General features: G+C 45.7%; 1 protein-coding gene across 4 annotated transcripts in view; it reads left to right on the forward strand.

The window, feature by feature from the left end:
- The window catches only part of MTMR14 (myotubularin related protein 14), a 92110-nt gene that overhangs the window by 26073 nt on the left and 51393 nt on the right, over nucleotides 1–14644 (forward strand). For 2 of the 4 annotated variants that reach the window (XM_063291423.1, XM_063291419.1), the window contains exons 8-12: nucleotides 2123–2193; nucleotides 3455–3529; nucleotides 11112–11178; nucleotides 13380–13465; nucleotides 14261–14337. In XM_063291423.1, coding sequence (XP_063147493.1) covers nucleotides 2123–2193; nucleotides 3455–3529; nucleotides 11112–11178; nucleotides 13380–13465; nucleotides 14261–14337 — 376 coding nt within the window. The remainder of the gene's footprint in view (nucleotides 1–2122; nucleotides 2194–3454; nucleotides 3530–11111; nucleotides 11179–13379; nucleotides 13466–14260; nucleotides 14338–14644) is intronic. The other 2 variants (XM_063291420.1, XM_063291422.1) reach the window with 2 other exon arrangements.

A 14644-nucleotide genomic window follows, 5' to 3' on the forward strand; every position in this document is an offset into this window, starting at 1 on the left:
AATTGGAGGATTTAGTTTGGCTTCTCAGCGCTGTGCTGAAAATGGGTTTCCCCTTTCTTCTTGTCTATTTCCAAAGCTTATCTTGCTACAGGTCGCAACCATTCATTCAGTGACCGTTCAAAGTTACGACAGTGCCAAAGAAATGGACTTACGGCTGGTCCCCAAGTAACAGCCGTTGCGGTGCCCCCGCGGTCACATGATCAAAATTCAGGTGCTCGGCAGCCCACCTGCACGTACCACCGCAGGGGCGCTTCAACTCCCCCCACCTGCCTATCTCCCCCCCATCTATGCCTGCCCTGCACCCTGCCTTGCAAGGAAGCAAGCAGCCCCAGAACTGCACGGCTCTGGGGCTGCTTGCCACAGTGCAGCTCAGGGGCTCCCCTGCTGACGAGGCATGCCCAGCCTGGCCCTTTGCGCCAAGAAACCCCTTTGTGCCGTGCTGCTGGGCTGGGGCTGGGCTTTGCGCTGCGCTGCAGCTCTGGGGCTTTGGAAGAAGAAGGAGAAAGCCTCACGAATGGCCAGCAGCTTCCAACATGAGCCTTGACAGCAGCGGGAGCAAGAAGACAGCAAGGTTAGCTGCGGCAGTGGAGCGCAGGGTGGTGGGGGTCTCAAAGTGCAGGGTGGTGACTGCAGCTGGGACTGGGCTGGGGCTTCTTCCAGCCTGAGAACCACAGTGTTTAGAGAAGCCCTTGAGCTGCAGCGTGGCAAGCAGCCCTAGAGCTGTGAGGTTCTGGGGATGCTTGCTGCCCCACAAGGCAGGTGCAGGGCAGCCAAAAGAGCAGAGATGGGGACACGATAGGCAGGTAAAGGGAGTTGGAGGCAGTCGCTGACCTTACTGAGGCTTGGGGCTGGGAGGGGCCAAGCCTGGAATGGATTGGATTGGATTGGGGTGGGTCCTCGCCTAACGACCTGTGAAATTTGCTGAGCGACAGCAACAGGGAGTGCCAGGATTGCTGTCGCTAAGCAATGCAGTCACATGGCATTGTGCTTTATGACCGCATTGCTTAGTGATGGAAATTCTGGTCCCAATTCTGGTCATAAGTTGAGGACTACCTGTACAGTGAATCACAGCCCAAGGAGCTCAGCACTGCCAGGAAATTCTGGCTAAGAAATACTGACCTGGAAAGTCCTTAAACATTATGAGATGTTCCTTGGGAAGTGTTACATGGGGAAAATGAGCACACAGGCACTCGTTTCTTTTAATGGATGAGAGCCCACAGGGGGAATATTCCAATTAAAGTTGCATCAAGCCATGAATGAATTCCCCTTCCAGAGCACGATTTTGAAATTACCAAGTAACTGGGTTGGAGGTTTTTTTTCGTTTTAATGACAATGTTTTTCCTCTCTGAATCAATTTAGGCGCTACCTGGGTCTGTGCAAGTATGAGAGAGAATCAGAATGGCACGATTCTATAAACACATGCATTTCATATAACCCAAACCCGTTTCTTCCTAGTTCCACCTGTCCACTGCCATCTCTAACTTTGTGTAACTGAAACTTTTTTCTCCCGATTTTATTTTTCAAAGTAGTTTTAAAAAAAAAAGCTTGCCCAGCATTACAGCAGAAAACCAACCCCACTGTGCTTGTGCTTCTCTGTCCAGAGGCATTAATTGCACCATGAATCCTGTCTGGGGGTTGAATGAAACAGTCCAGGAGCATATGGTTTAGACCAGGGGTTGGGGATCTGCCATGACCCAGAACCACATTCCCTGCCTGGTACTCCTCTTCTGCTACTGGCTGTAGCAGACAGTCCAGGACGCCACTCCTGAACAATCAGCTCTGTGCCAGAACTTCAGAGTACCAACTTCAAGATGGATGTTAATAGCTGGAGAACTGCAGGCTGATCTCTAAAATGAGCTATGCAGGCAAAGTTGAAAATGAGCTCCTTAAGCATTTGGCTGGCTCGGGCTCTTGCTTACCTGTCTGATACCTGCTGAGAGTTGTTCATCATGGCTTGCTTGCCTGTCTTGGTGCAGGAGGGTGCTGTTGTCCAGACTGCTCTAACACTGCTGTGACACTTCATTTATTCTGGGATTCCTGGGGAGGAGCCTCTACCTCTGCAGGAGTGCTTACATTCCTTCCATTCTTCTTTCTCTCCATCCCCCTTTCTCTTCCTGCACAGGCTGCGAATTTTTCAAGGAGTACAAAGAACGTGATTACACAGCAGAAGGACTGGTTTTCAACTGGAAGCAGGTATGGGCCAGTCAGCAAAGCAGGCTTGCTCTAATGCTGTTTGAGTGGGATGTATCGAAACTAGGGGTCTGCAAGAATGCTCTGGAGGGGCTTGTTTCAACTTGCTAGTCAGCGTCCTGCCATGTTGGAAGAAACGAACTAGCCAAGGCTGCCAGGCCAGGAACAAGGGTGGATGCCAGCTTAGGTGGGTAGGAAAACCCTGTGTCTGCCACCTGAATTGACCATGTTGCTCTGCCTGACATAAGGTTAGCCCTGCATGAACCCAAGAGGCCTCTAGAATAGACAGGCCTCCTGCACCTGTGGGCCGTGTCTAGTTGCTGGACGTACCTGCTGGGATGTTGATTGTTGTTGATGCAGCTGCTGAAAATCGCATGCATTCACGTGGTTTTGAAATACATAATAAGAACCATATGGAATCTTTACAATGGACTTGAGGTATTTAAACCCCACCCCTCCCAAACGTGAAATAACCCTGAAATCTCTGTGATGTGGCACCACCAGATCTGCATCATCAGCCCTCCCATACAACCCTAGTCTCTCCAGAACACAACAAATGCAGCTTTGCTCAGTCTTGCTTGTTCTAGGCAGTGCCTGTCAAGGTTGCTACCCACCCCACTCTTGTATTTGCTGTCAACAGAGGACTGGGCGTTTTCAGCCTTTCCTGGCTTCCTCTTTCTCCTCCATCATCATCATCATCATCATCTCTGTCAGGCCTTTTCCTTTGAGAAATTCCTCTGAAAACATACCGCTGATCGGGTTTCTCCTTCTTGCCTATGAAGGGGAAAAGTTGGCAATTACATTGCTTGCAAGTAAAAAAACAGCGCAGGTAAAGCATTGTTTCTGTCAAAACCAGCAGACGTGCAAGACGTTGTTGGATGGCCATCCCTTGCTTAGGGGACCAGAACAATCAGTGCCAAGAAGAATCCCCAGGGAGAATGGAAGATAATTAGCCACTGAGGAACATGGGCATTCTGCATTTTCCTTGGCTCACCAGGACAGTCATCATCCTGCTATGCTAAGGCAGAACTAAGATTCCCGTGGACTTGGGAGGAAGTTACGTGGCAATTCAGAGGGATATCTTTGCAGTAAAATATGCACAGAGCTTGACTGAAAGAGTTGGATTTCCCTGACTGGTATATAATTTTGTATTACAGGAGTAATACAAAAGCAAATTATATGGTTCTGTTTCTAGTATTTTCTCAGCCTGGCTTTGTCACACCATCCGGTCAATGAAAGATTGAATATTCCTATTTGTTTGCAGGACTATGTAGATGCTCCCCTAAGTATCCCAGTCTCTCTTACCCAGCCACTGAGCATTGACTGGAGTGAATATCAGGTAAGAAGGAGAAGGGTCATCTTGATGCAATCAGCCTTCTTGCAGTGACAAACTGTAGGGCTTCCCAGCTCTTCCCTGGGTCGGGGTTTGCAGTGACTTCTACCTTGCATTCATTTGCTCCCGGGCTCGTCTTACGTTAAAGTGTCTGGAGGAGCTGGCTGGATTAATGTTTGAGTCACAGAGTCCAACCTTTGTGACTTCACGCTTTGTCCCCTGCTTCTTAGTTTGTCAGACAATTTTGTAAAGCCTTACACATTTATTTTGTTATAATTATTCCTTTCTTGTTCTCTGTGGATCTGACAGCAAGCTATTTCTGAGGTTCCCCGGCAGCTTCTTATCTGGGAAGCTTAATTGGGTTACGTTCATTTATAGAACTTCCATGTTCTTTCTGGTTTATTTGCTATGCCAAGGAGCATATTGGACAAAAAGAGTATTTGTTAAATTACCCAGTGAATCCACATGAGGTTCCTGGTGGGTCTCTGCGACTGTTTCAGCAGGGGTCAGCTGGATACTTCCATCTCAAGATTTTCCTTCTCATTGCCCCTCCTGATCTTGCAGCTCCTGTTTGAGGATCAGGTGGCTGTTGTGGCCAGGAGGGCTTTTGCACAGATGTTGTCTTATGCGCCAGTTGTGCCCTTTCTTAGATCAAGGGGCTTTGCTCTTGGTCACTCATGCCTTGGTCACCTCTCACGTGGGTTACTGCAATGTGGGCTACATGGAGCTGCCCTTGAAGACTGCTTGGAAGCTGCAGTTGGTCCAGAATGTAATGGCATGAGTAGTTACGGGCAAACCTTGGTGTGCCCCTCTTACAGCACTGCTCCATGGGCTGCATCGGCTCCCAGTAGGCTTCCAGGTGTAATTCAAGGTGCTGGTTACCACCTATAAAGCCCTTAATTACATGGGTCTAGGTAATTTGCAGGGCCATCCCTGTCTCATTGTTTCTGTCTGACTCACTAGATCCATTAAGATCCATTAGTAGATCCATTGATAGATCTATCTGTTAAGCAGTGTGATCTGCTGGGACCTAGGAAGCGGGCCTTCTCTTTTGTGGGACCTGTCTTTTGGTACAACAAACCCCCAAGATTCTTTTTGCTTCGACCCTGCTGGCATTTCATGAATCCTTGGAAAACCCAGATGTTCCCCCAGGTGTGGGGCCTGTGGGTTGGATAAGCCCACCATTGTTTTTTTTATTGACATGTTTGGGTTTTGAGGTTTGAGTTTGATTATCCTCCTGTGTCACTGTACTATTGTTCTGTATTGTTGTTTGTCTTATTCTTGTTCTGTTAGTTTTTTAATCTGGTGTTTGCCACCCGCAATTCCAGTTGCAAGATGGGTGGCTGTATAAATTGATCTAATGCGCGAAGAGAACTATTTTCTTCACAATATCTCCTTATACCTGCTACTCGGTGGTATATATCAAATGTACGGATATGCTTTTTTAGAGGAGGGTGGCAGTTGATCAATGGAATTACATCTTGTGTTTCTAGAAATACATCCACAAGTAGCTGGCAAGGGCTTCTTTACAAAATGATATAGATCATCACAATACGTACAACTAATAGAAAAGCCGATCCGTAATACAAAATACTAGAAAATATAACAGCAGCAGAATTGTAGATTCTTGTAGATTTGCAGTTTGTTTTTGTTTCTGTCTGGGTTAAGCTGGAAACACTGCCTGTAGAATAAGGAGTACACTTAGGGGGGGAAAAGAGATCTGCCTGGTTTGGTTTGGGCAGGGTGGGGAGAATTGCTTGCCTACGCTAGAGATGAAGAATGTGACCATTCCATGTGTCGCTTAACTGCAGCCCCAAAGGGCGTCAGTCAGTATAGCGAGGGATGCTGAGATGTATAGTTCTTCCATATCTGGAAGGGGAGAGGTTCCCCATCCTTTATCTTCTCCCTGGAAATGAGACACACGCTTTGGACCAAGACATACTTCGAGTTCTCTGGACTCTGGAAAAAGCCTTGCTCAGTATTGATGCTGTAGTGGGAGATCATGGCTTAAACAGAGCAATCTATCCTTGCAAGTTGCTATGATTTTTTTCCCAGCCATCTGTGGAACTAGAATTCCTCTTACGATTCTGCCAATCTCACTTGTTTGTGCGCACTTCTGAAGTCAACTAAAATACCAAGAAATGTCACTCTCTTTAACAGCCTCTCACCTTTGGTGGAACCTCTTGTTCTACATTTTCTCTCTTGACTTCCATGCTTACTCACCCTAAAATGAGGTATTTTACCAACCCTCTTTGCCACCTCCAGAACACAAAGAGCTTTACGGCTAGGGCTCTCCAAGCAGTGCATGCTTTATTTTTGTCCTAGTCCTTCCCGTTGTTGCTTTTTGTATGCCAAGGGCGGCAAAATGCTGACCTGGCTTGAAAAATGAGGTTATCTTGCTTATAGTTACTTGCAGACTTTGTTGGTAGTGTGCAGTGAAGAAAAAGAAGACCAATCTTACAGGGAAAGTCTTCCCTTAAAACTTGAGGGAAGTTTTTGCTCAATCTGTCACTTGAGCGATGGTCATCAGTACCTGTTGGGTCCAACTCAAGAGACAACAGCAGTTGGGCAATAGCAGCAGGCGCTGCATTATTTATTTTGTACACCAAAAGCTCCCGTATTGATGAACCTTTCTCATGTTCTGAAAATTACAGCAGGGATCGACTACAGTATCAGTGCAGGAAGCTCCGAGGGGGAAGTGATGACTTGCTAGATTTTTAGCACTTAGGATTGCCTTTCAGATAGAGCAGAACTTTTGTGCTGTGCAAAACTGGTGGGTCTTCATGCTCTGTTGTTAAGCAGGCAGTGATTGGGCTAGCTTTCTTTTCTCGAAGTTATTTTACCTGCTTAGCTGCCTCTTCTCTAGAATCACTTAACTGGGTCACTCAAGGATCTGTTGAGTTAATATTGCTTAAAGGGAACAAGAACTCTACATGGGGCTGCCCTTGAAGAGCATCTGGAAGCTTCAGCTGGTACAAAATGCAATGGCGCGGGCGGTTGTCTGTGCCCCTAGAACGGCACACGTTACACCTCTGCTCTGCAAGCTGCGTTGGCTGCCAGTTTGCCTCCAGGTCCAATTCAAAGTGCTGGTTTTGACCTCTAAAGTCCTTCATGGCATGGGGATGGATTATTTGGGGGACCGCCTCTCCCCGATTACATCTGCCCGTCCCATCAGATCTGGCATGCTGCGAGTCCTGTCAGTTAGGGAACTACACCTGGCGGGTCCCAGGAGGTGGGCCTTCTCTGCCGTGGCACCCGCCTTATGGGACATTCTCCCCCCATGAAGCGAGGTTAGCTCCATCCCTGTTGATTTTCCAGAAGTCCCTCAAGACCTGGCTAGGTCATCAGGCCTGGGGGTCCCAGGGGACCGGGAAGATCTTGAGGTGGCTCCATTACTGTGGTTAACATTTAGTCGCTTATGCCTCTTTAAAAAATTCTTTAAATAATGAGTGTTTTTTATATGTTTACTGTTTATGACTTTGTCGTATGTCGCCCAGCATCACTTTTCGTGAGATAGGCGGCCATATAAATTAGATACATAAACAAACAAACGGACAAACAAACAAATAAATAAGAGTTCCTTTGCTGATACTGTATGCCTGTTTCTCAGAATCACCTGCTCATCCTTGAAAAGGAGAGAGGAAGACCTGGAACTTAAAATCAGTGCCTCTGGTAGCAATATTGTTTAGTGGATTGTGTCGTCTGATCAAAAATAATTTTTAAAGGGTATTTTAAAAATTATTTATGCTGTAACTAATGCCCAGCATCTGTAGGATGCTCTCTGTTGTAGTCCTGAGAATGGACAGATGACAAAGCAGTAGCCTTTAACATTATGCTGATGCCCTGCAGTTTCATCTCCATTCTGCTAAGCATAGCTTACCATTAATTGGTGTTTTTTTTAAATACATCCTTGCCAGTGAGAATGTTGTGGTAGCATGTCAGTCGCTTTCTTTCAGTTTCTCGGCAGCCAGGTGGTGCTAACACAGTTGTCGGAACAGGAGTGGGGGTGGAGAGAGTTCATCTGCCTGCATTATATTTGTTCTGAAAACCAACATATAGCTGTGGTTGGGGCTAAATTGGGATGAAATATTCTTTACCTAAATGTACAGATATTTGGTTCGAATTGTGGAAGAGAAGACAGGATAGAATTGATGGGAAATTAAGGGCCAGAAGCAAACTTGGGTTTAGTCCAGAGCATTCTCGGAGAGATGTCTGCATCCCAACACTGATCTTGCACTTCAGAAAAAAAGAAAGAAATGCTAGCATTCTAGTCAGTGCTCAGCCTTCAAATTCCCAGCCCTGTCCCTGAAATGTTTTGGGGGGGGCAATTTGGTGAATTTTAAGTAGCTATCATAACTGGAGCAGAAGCTCTGCCTAATGCTGGTCAGAATGCTGCTAACTGCCACTACAGGTAATCCTCACTTAATGACCATTTGTTTAGTGAGAGTTCAGACTTATGATGATGCTGAAAAAACTGACTTAACAACTGGTGCTCACGCTTATGACCATCATAATGATCACCGCAAAAAAGGTCATAAAATTGGGTTGGATTCGCTTAGCAACCAAAATTCCAGTCTCAGTTGTGGTTAAGTGAGGACTACCTGTATCACTAGGGTAGGACAGTAGGGTACAAAGACCCTACCAAAAATTGAGACTGGCCCTGAAAAAGAGTACCAATGCAACACGAAAATAAGTAGCAAAGATAATTCAGTACTGGGGATTACATTGGCGCAAAGGTTCTGTCTAGTCCAAACATGATGGCTTTTGTGATCAATTCTGGGGCAGGGAACTTGAAACCGTCCAATGTTGCTGAGCCACAATCCCCAGCAGCCTTGGTCAGTATAGTTAATGGTGTGGGAAAGGTACTGGGGATCATGGCCAGTGGAATGAGAGCAAAAGACCGTGCCTTGCAGTGCATCTGCTGCCTTCTCCGCCTTCACCGGATGCCCTTAAACTTTCTGCGTGAGACCCGAGGCCTACATGCTCACGTGTGCTTTTAAAAAGATTTCTAGAACATAGCTTTGCAGTAGCCAAGTTCTGTCTTTTATCAAATGATCCTTTTGCCATTGGAACCTCTCTTCCTATGTGTGGCCAAAGGTTTATTCAGTTCAGGAGGCCAGGAAGAAAAGGAGATTTACTGGTTTATTCATTTATTTATTCAAATTGGTTGTGGCCGCCCAACTCCAGTGGACTCTGGGCGGTGTACAAAACCAAAAAAGTCCAAACCCCCCCCCCAGATAAAACAGAGTCACCGTGTGAGATGGGCAGCTATACAAATGTGGATGGATGGATGGATGGATGGATGAATAAATAAACCACACAGACAGCCCAGACTAAAACGATCTTAAAAGCAACACAAAGCAAACAAAACAGGTGTCCCCCTTATAATATTCCTCTGTTGATGCTTTGTTCTCTTTATGGGAAGCAGATCCTATCCTCATTCCTTGCCTTGGTTTGACCTGACCCTGCAGTCTTCTTGAGCTGCCTCTGTGGGGTAATACACGAAACGATGGGGTGAGGGCATGTCTGTGGGCCTGAAGATCTCTTCCTCCTATCTCCCAACTTTGTGGTGCTAGTGGGGGGCAGCAGAAGAGGGTGAAGACTTGGGGTCATTCTGAAAAAAAGCCATTGTGCAACGTCACTTCAGTTACAGTACATGTAAAATATGCTGTTCCCAGTGCAGAGAGAAAAACTCATCCTTTTATCTGCTTTTACGGGGCCCTTCTTTTACCAGAATATGTGTCCTATTTTTGCTGTGCAGCTTCTCCAATTTGGGGGCTTTGCTGAAGTGGGTCAGGACCCAGCAGGATATTCACAGACTCTAATCAATCTTTCAGAAAGTGCTTTGTTATTGAGCCATGGAGTGATTTTTCTCAGCTCTAGGAGTCTGGCATGCACTCTGTAATTCTCTGGGACCTAATTCTCCTGAACAATTGAGTAATGAGTCAGATAGGGAAGCTCTGCTCCCTTCTCCCCTCTCCAATTTTTTGCAGTTATGGTTTTTCATGTTTCAAAGATCCTGTGCTTAAAATCCACTCCCACCCCCACCCCGATCCAAAATAACCCAGGCCCAGGAAATTTCAGTTCAGATGTTCCATTTAGAATAAAGAGCTAGAGTGCAGAATGAAATTCCAGCAAAAGAGTTGAAATTTGAGTGGAGTGATTTGAATGTGGGTCCTGCTGAGATATAAAAGAATTTCCTTGGTGTTTTGACAGTTAATATACAGTAGTAAGTGTCCATTATATTTCAGCCTATCCCCCTGTTAGATAAAAGGTAATTTTAAGGATAATGTTTATTTCTTTATTTCTCGTATTTATATAGCTGCCTGTCTCAAAAACATGACTCTGGGTGGTGTACAATAAAAAACAGCCATAAAAACAGACATTAAAACATTCCATAATAAAAACATCCAGATTGTTAAGAAAGACTAAAAGAGAGCATCTTCAATATTACAAACAGTGTACCCATTGCAACAATTCTCCAGAACGTTGAGATCCCCAAGCCTGTTGACACAGCCTCGTTTTGAGGGGCTTCCGGAAGGCTGCCAAGGACACGGCCAGTCTCACTCGCGGGCGGGGGGGGGGATGATGTTCCACAAGGTGGGTGCCACGGCAGAAAAGGCCCGTCTCCTGGGTCCCATCAGATGTAGCTCCTTAACAGACGGGACCCGCAACATGACAGACATATTCAAGCTGGGAGTCTATATGAGCTTAAACAAGGAAAAGAGTAGACCAGAAGCTTCTACAGGTAATGGGATTAATGAAAGAGGACATAGGAAAGACTAGGACAGTGTGAGGATCTTTCTGGCCACTAAATCCTTCCCAAATCTATTTCAGTTCCTAAGACTTCAGCAAAAATGGGTTTTCTTTACACCAGGGAGTATTATTTGAGATTTTTTTGAAAAAGCAGAACTGATGCCTTTTGAACTTCAATCCTTGTGGATAGACCCACATAGATTACGCCCAATGTCCTGCTCTGCTTTATCTGGAAGCAGCCTTTCACTCATAATTTGCATTAGGACCTGAGTGTGCAGTCCTTATTGGTTATGCTCCTTTGAGTGTAGTTTTTGGCCAATCTCTTCTGGGCACTTGGAAGGAGGAAGGATGTCCCTAAAAATCTAGAAGCACAATAGCAAGAAAGCCAGTGCGGTTTAGTGGTGAAGGGGTTGGAGTAGGAGTGGGGAGACCCAGGTTCTAGGTCATCCCCAGCCACAGGAACTCCCTTGGAGACTTGGTGCCGGTCACTCACTCTCAGTCCAATCTACCTCACTGGGAAGTTGTTGTAGAGAAAAATAGGTCTTGTGCTTAGATAGGAATGCATGCCAAGTGAAAATATCAAATATCACTATACAGTAGCACATCTCAAAAGGAAAAGGTAGAATCTGTGAAAGCTGCCTTGGGAATTTTGTCTTGTGGGAGTTGAGATGTTGCTACAGAAGCCAAGAGGTTAACAGGTGATGAGCTTAGATCAAATGCTTTTGAAACCAGGTCTTGAATAGAGTTACAGGCGTCTTCCAGTGGAATCCTGTTGCTTCACGTCTTCTGTTTTCTTTCTCTCTTCCTCTCCCATCCTCCCCTCCCTCCCCAGAACTGGGACCTTGTACAGCAGACACAGAACTACCTGAAGCTTCTGATCTCCATTATCAATAGTGACGGTGAGGTTCTTTTCTTGTGATAGAACAGAGATTCAGGGATTTTTTAACTGACTCAGTTATTATTTTTAAAAGAAACTAAGGGAGGTGTAATTGGGCAAAAATTGGGAAATCAACTGTGTAACTAGTAGCTTCAATTGAGGGTTTCTTTCCCACATCATTTGAACAGGGTGTTGGTGTATGGAAGAGATGGCCCATTCTCTTTGTTTTTGTCATTCAGAAGGACTCCATTATCTTGATCACTTTTGTAAATCCTAGGATTCTGCATGGTTGACTGAACCTCCAGGAAAACTGGCTTTGTTGTTGCTGCTGCTGCTGCTGTTTGAGACCTTTATCCTCAAAATAAGTGCAAGAGAGTGCAGGGCTTCCAAAAGGGCAGAGATGGGGGGAGATAGGCGAGGGGGGTGTGTGGAGTTGAAGGCAGTGTTTGGGGCTGGGAGGAACCAAGCCTGAGATGGCGTGGATTGGGGTGGGTGTTCAGGCTAAAATTCACTTAACGATGGCAAGGGGAATTGCTAGGGTTGCCATCGCTGAGCAATGCCATCTTGCTTTACAGCTGCATGGCTTAGCGACAGAAATTCTGGGCTCAATTACCCTCATTAAGTGAAGACTACCTGTATATTGCCAGTAAAAATCTATGCAATGTAAATCAGGGCAGCATGTATTCTGTTTAAAAAAAAAGAATTGACGTTTATATGAAAATAAGAAATATTTATGTATGTATGCGTTTGTTTTAACAATAGGAAAATAAAAAGTGTTTATTTGTATGACTGCCCATCTCACATCAGTGATTCTGGGCAGTGAAAAAAAAAAACCTAACAAACCCCAAAATAATAAAAAATAAATGAATAACCAAAACAGTCAAAATAACACCTGCCCAAGTAGGTTTTAATCTGTGCCACTGATGATTAGTGATTTTTGTTGCTCTCTGCCAATTTTAAACGTGTCTATTGAGCTCCTCCTCAGAATGCATAAAGGCAAATCTTCTCTGGAATATTTTTCTTGCTTGTAGCCTGGTCTTGTAGTTCACAGTGTGATGTATGGAAATGTGCCTGAGCCTTTATTTTCAGTCCAGTCCAGTGGTCTTCAGATGAATTGGCTGTAACTCCCATCGCCCGACCCAGCCAGGTTGAAACTGAAACATCTGGAGGGCTCTGGTTAGAGAAAAGCAGAATTGAAAAGGAATGTATTCCCTTCTTCCCAGTCCTATCCTTTATAAGCTGTTTTAGACTGTGTGGCCTGTGACTGCCTTGCAGTGGCCTGGAGGGGATGTCTCATGGCCTGGAGCACCTGGTGCAGGTGTGTTGCAGAGATCAAACTAACACAGTTTAAGAACTGTATAAACCACTCAGTTTGATGGTTGATTCAGTCGCTCCTTGGGGCCCAAGCATTGATTGATTGATCATTCCATTTTTACAAAAGCAGGGAGGAAGGAGTATGGAATTTGGACATACTATCTTAAAATGCTTGCCTCGCTTATTGAAATGCAGAACAGTTTAATGCTTCTGGAGAAGCTCTTAGACTCAGGTTTTGGTGGAAGAGAAGGGTAGAAGGGAATTCTGAAACACTGTAGAGGGTGTTACAGCAGATCCTAAGACGAAGGACCTGTGGCAGTGGGTTTGCATGTGATACTGTATACCGGAGGATGCACCGGAGGAGGCCTTTGCTATTCCTTATTTACTTCTGCGGTGATTCTTAGCTCAGAGTGGATTCCAGGTCTGTATGGGAAGAAGACACAGGAAGTTCTGCTTAAAGGAAGAGTGGGCAACCACTGTTTGCACACCTTTATACAATTTATACCAGTGTTTCTCAACTGTGGCCACTTTCAGATGTGTGGACTTCAACTCCCAGAATTCCCCATGGCTGGCTGGGGAATTCTGGGAGTTGAAGTCCACACATCTGAAAGTGGCCACGGTTGAGAAACACTGATCTATACTGTCGCTAGCCTTTCTTCTGGGTGATACTTCTAATATTCCCCTGTTGTTTTCCTTCTCCCCTCCCGCCTGCTGTAGCTGCCATCTCCTCCATCTGGCAGGGTGTGGGGAATGCTCTGTCTTGTGCAGCTGGCCTAGCATATGCCACTGTATCCCCTGGAGACTGCTGGAGGCCTGGGGACAGTGGGGGGCTTTTCATCCAGAATGCCATACAAGTAACACAGCTTTTTCCCTCCGCTGTTGCTTTCCCGTCCTGCCGGCTTTGCGCAGATGATGGTGGGCTCCTGGTTCACTGTATATCCGGATGGGACAGGACACCACTTTTCATCTCTCTACTGCGTCTCTCCCTCTGGGCTGTGAGTACCAATACGTGTGCGCCTGTACCTGTAGCTGGCATGAGTGGTGCAGCTGAACCTAGAGAGAGCCTTGGAAGGGCAGGATGGTGGTGGTGGAAATGGACGTCTATTTTCCCTCTAACATGGTTAGTGGGTTCAAGGCCCCTATGGTTTTGTGGTATGCCTTTTAAAAAGTGCCCGATTCTGCTGGCAGGAAACACAGCTTTGCTGCATGTAAGGCAGGGCTTTATGGTAAGTTGGGGCTAATTTGGGGAATCAAGAGTTTGAATTCTATCCCTGTCCATCACATTCCTCTGAACAGAGAGTGCTGTTTATTTGTATTCTGCAGTACGAATGAACCAATTGGGCTCCCTTAAGTAAAATTTGCATGGATCTTTTCCATTGGCATAACTTACTTTTGTGTGGTGGAAAAAAAAACAAGACTGAGATGTTGAGTCAAGAGGCCATCCTGAGGACTGAGGAGCTAGGAAAGGATGTAGAAAAGGCGCTTCTTAATGTTACCCCTTTGGCTCTGTGACATTGAGGACTGCAAGCTTCTTTTTGAAATAAAACATTAAACTCAGGAGGTTCCAGGGTTGAGACTGTATGCTGCTGTGTCGTTTCTCGTAGAATGCACAGCACTGGAGAGAAATAAAACAGGTGGCTTCTTGAATGGGGTTTGTTTATTTAAGAAACTCTCTTGGTGCTCAAAGACCCTAAGTCATTTGGGCGTTTTGCTGTATATGTCAAAGGAGGGAAGTGCAGAGCAGGGAATCGTTATAATGTCTACTGTATTCTCAGTCTTTCTTTCCTTAGGATGGGCTGATCCACACATCCCTGGAACCTGCAGAGATTCTTTACCTGACAGTGGCTTATGATTGGTTCCTCTTTGGGTAGGCATACTGGAGATCAGCCCTGCCTTGACCAGGTGGTGGTGGTGGGAATAGCATAGGCATTTACAGGCCTGATTTATGTAGCATTTTTAGTTGGTTTAAACTGGAGGCTCCCCTGTTTAACATGCTTTTTCCATTCCTCCTGATTAACCCTTTTCAAAATCTCTGTCCCCAGGGTTTTTCTGCATCTGTCCTGCAGTCCTTTGGGGTGGGAGCTTGACCCACAGTCCTTGGGGTTGATCTAGATCTCTACCTGAATTCTAGGCATCCCGGTTAGTCTGCACACATGCGGTGGGCGTACCTTCAC

Source organism: Candoia aspera, chromosome 2, assembly GCF_035149785.1.
Source record: "Candoia aspera isolate rCanAsp1 chromosome 2, rCanAsp1.hap2, whole genome shotgun sequence".
Taxonomy (NCBI): Eukaryota; Metazoa; Chordata; class Lepidosauria; order Squamata; family Boidae; genus Candoia; species Candoia aspera.